The sequence below is a fragment of the Trypanosoma cruzi genome, genomic scaffold, assembly GCF_000209065.1.
Source record: "Trypanosoma cruzi strain CL Brener 1047053516919 genomic scaffold, whole genome shotgun sequence".
Lineage (NCBI taxonomy): Eukaryota > Euglenozoa > Kinetoplastea > Trypanosomatida > Trypanosomatidae > Trypanosoma > Trypanosoma cruzi.
Genome location: NW_001849059.1, coordinates 7,091 through 8,473, shown reverse-complemented (window position 1 = coordinate 8,473; position 1,383 = coordinate 7,091). Strand labels below are relative to the sequence as shown.

At 53.3% G+C, this 1,383-nt stretch overlaps 1 protein-coding gene across 1 annotated transcript, besides 1 other annotated feature; it reads right to left on the bottom strand.

Moving 5' to 3' along the window:
- Nucleotides 1-804, bottom strand: Tc00.1047053510843.19 (trans-sialidase, putative; the record flags this gene model as incomplete). Its single annotated transcript, XM_799168.1, has 1 exon — nucleotides 1-804. A coding segment is annotated over one exon (804 nt), but the record flags the coding sequence as incomplete, so codon positions are not given.
- Nucleotides 1-1,383: part of a sequence feature (areas not merged during assembly with more than two copies in the genome that could not be assigned to a particular haplotype) that runs on past the window's edge.

Sequence of the window (1,383 nt, the reverse complement as noted above, 5' to 3'; positions counted from 1 at the left end):
CATGGGAAACACAAGCGCGCCGTCACTTATCACAGCACCCGATCCTCCACCGCCAGTTAACTCGGTCAAGGAACGAGAATATCCTTTAGGTTCAGGCTTCACCACATGGGTCTCATTCCATCTGATTTTCTTCGTCCCATTTTCTTCAATGACAGTTCCCTTCACGAGCAAAAGGCCCCGCTCATTCGTGCCCCCAACCTGCGGCCTTGTACGGCTGTAGTTTCCCAGGAGTACGTAAACACTGTCCTCAATTACAACCGTCGTTGGTCGCGTTATGCCGTTTCTGGTGTTGATGACCTCAGAACCTTTCTTTAGAAGATCTGTGCCAAAGATACTCGCATCCGCCGTCGAGATCTCGGTTGGACCAGAAACACCACTTAAACCAAGGTACTTTGACGCAATCCCAGTAAAGCCGAATTTGCTGCACTTGTCTCCATCTCTGCAATGGGCCTCAGCAATAGCAAATACATGACCCTGCACCTCAACGAGACTGGGAACGCGGAGCGAGCCATATTTACCACCAGCGTCAGGAACATCCTCCCAGTTTTCAAGCTTTTCCCATCCAATCCCCATCAACGCATCAACTGTACCCCTTACATTACTCCCCCCAGCAGAAACAGCTCCACCAATCCCACAGCACGTCACGAAAAGAAGAAGCAGCACCGCGGAAGCAAACACACGCCGGGACATGTGGGGCCTCTGCGGCTCACTCTCTCTTCCTTCCCTCCTCCCTCCGCTGGATCCGGTCACGCGGCGACGGTTGTGTGTGCGGGGTGCCTTCACTGCAGCAACACGTGAGAGCATACAAATATGTGTGTGTGCTGTTGGTCCTTTCACTGCCTTCGAATTTCACAGTAGCAATTCGCGTTTTGTTGCTTTCTTTCCTAGCGTGTTTGTGTTCAAGAGGTGGAGAGTACAGAAGCAACAGCGGTAATACATCAGGCAAGTCAGTGAGAATCAGAGCAGAACTCCTACACAGAAGGCAGCACAATAAACAATCCGGAAGGGACAGCACGGAAAACCATCGCACACAGAAAACAGCAACAGCAACAACACGGCAAGTCACGGCGGAAGCCAACACTCACGCACACATGGACGCGGAATTCCATCATTCGGCGACGCCATTCAAAGTCCTGCCGAAACAGTCCGCAAGTGATACAGTGGTCGGTCACACGCTCCCGGTGGACTGCCGCGGCAAGGACGCGGTCACAAAAGGAATTATCTGCACAAACGTGGGCAGCACCAATTCACAGCACCGCCGCACGACACACGCTCTCTCGGTCCATCCCACGCCCCGCCTCAAAAGGCCGCGGCAAGCACCAATCAACAAGATAATGAGGCGGCGGAAACAAATTCCCTGCAGGCCCTTCAGGGCTCCACAGC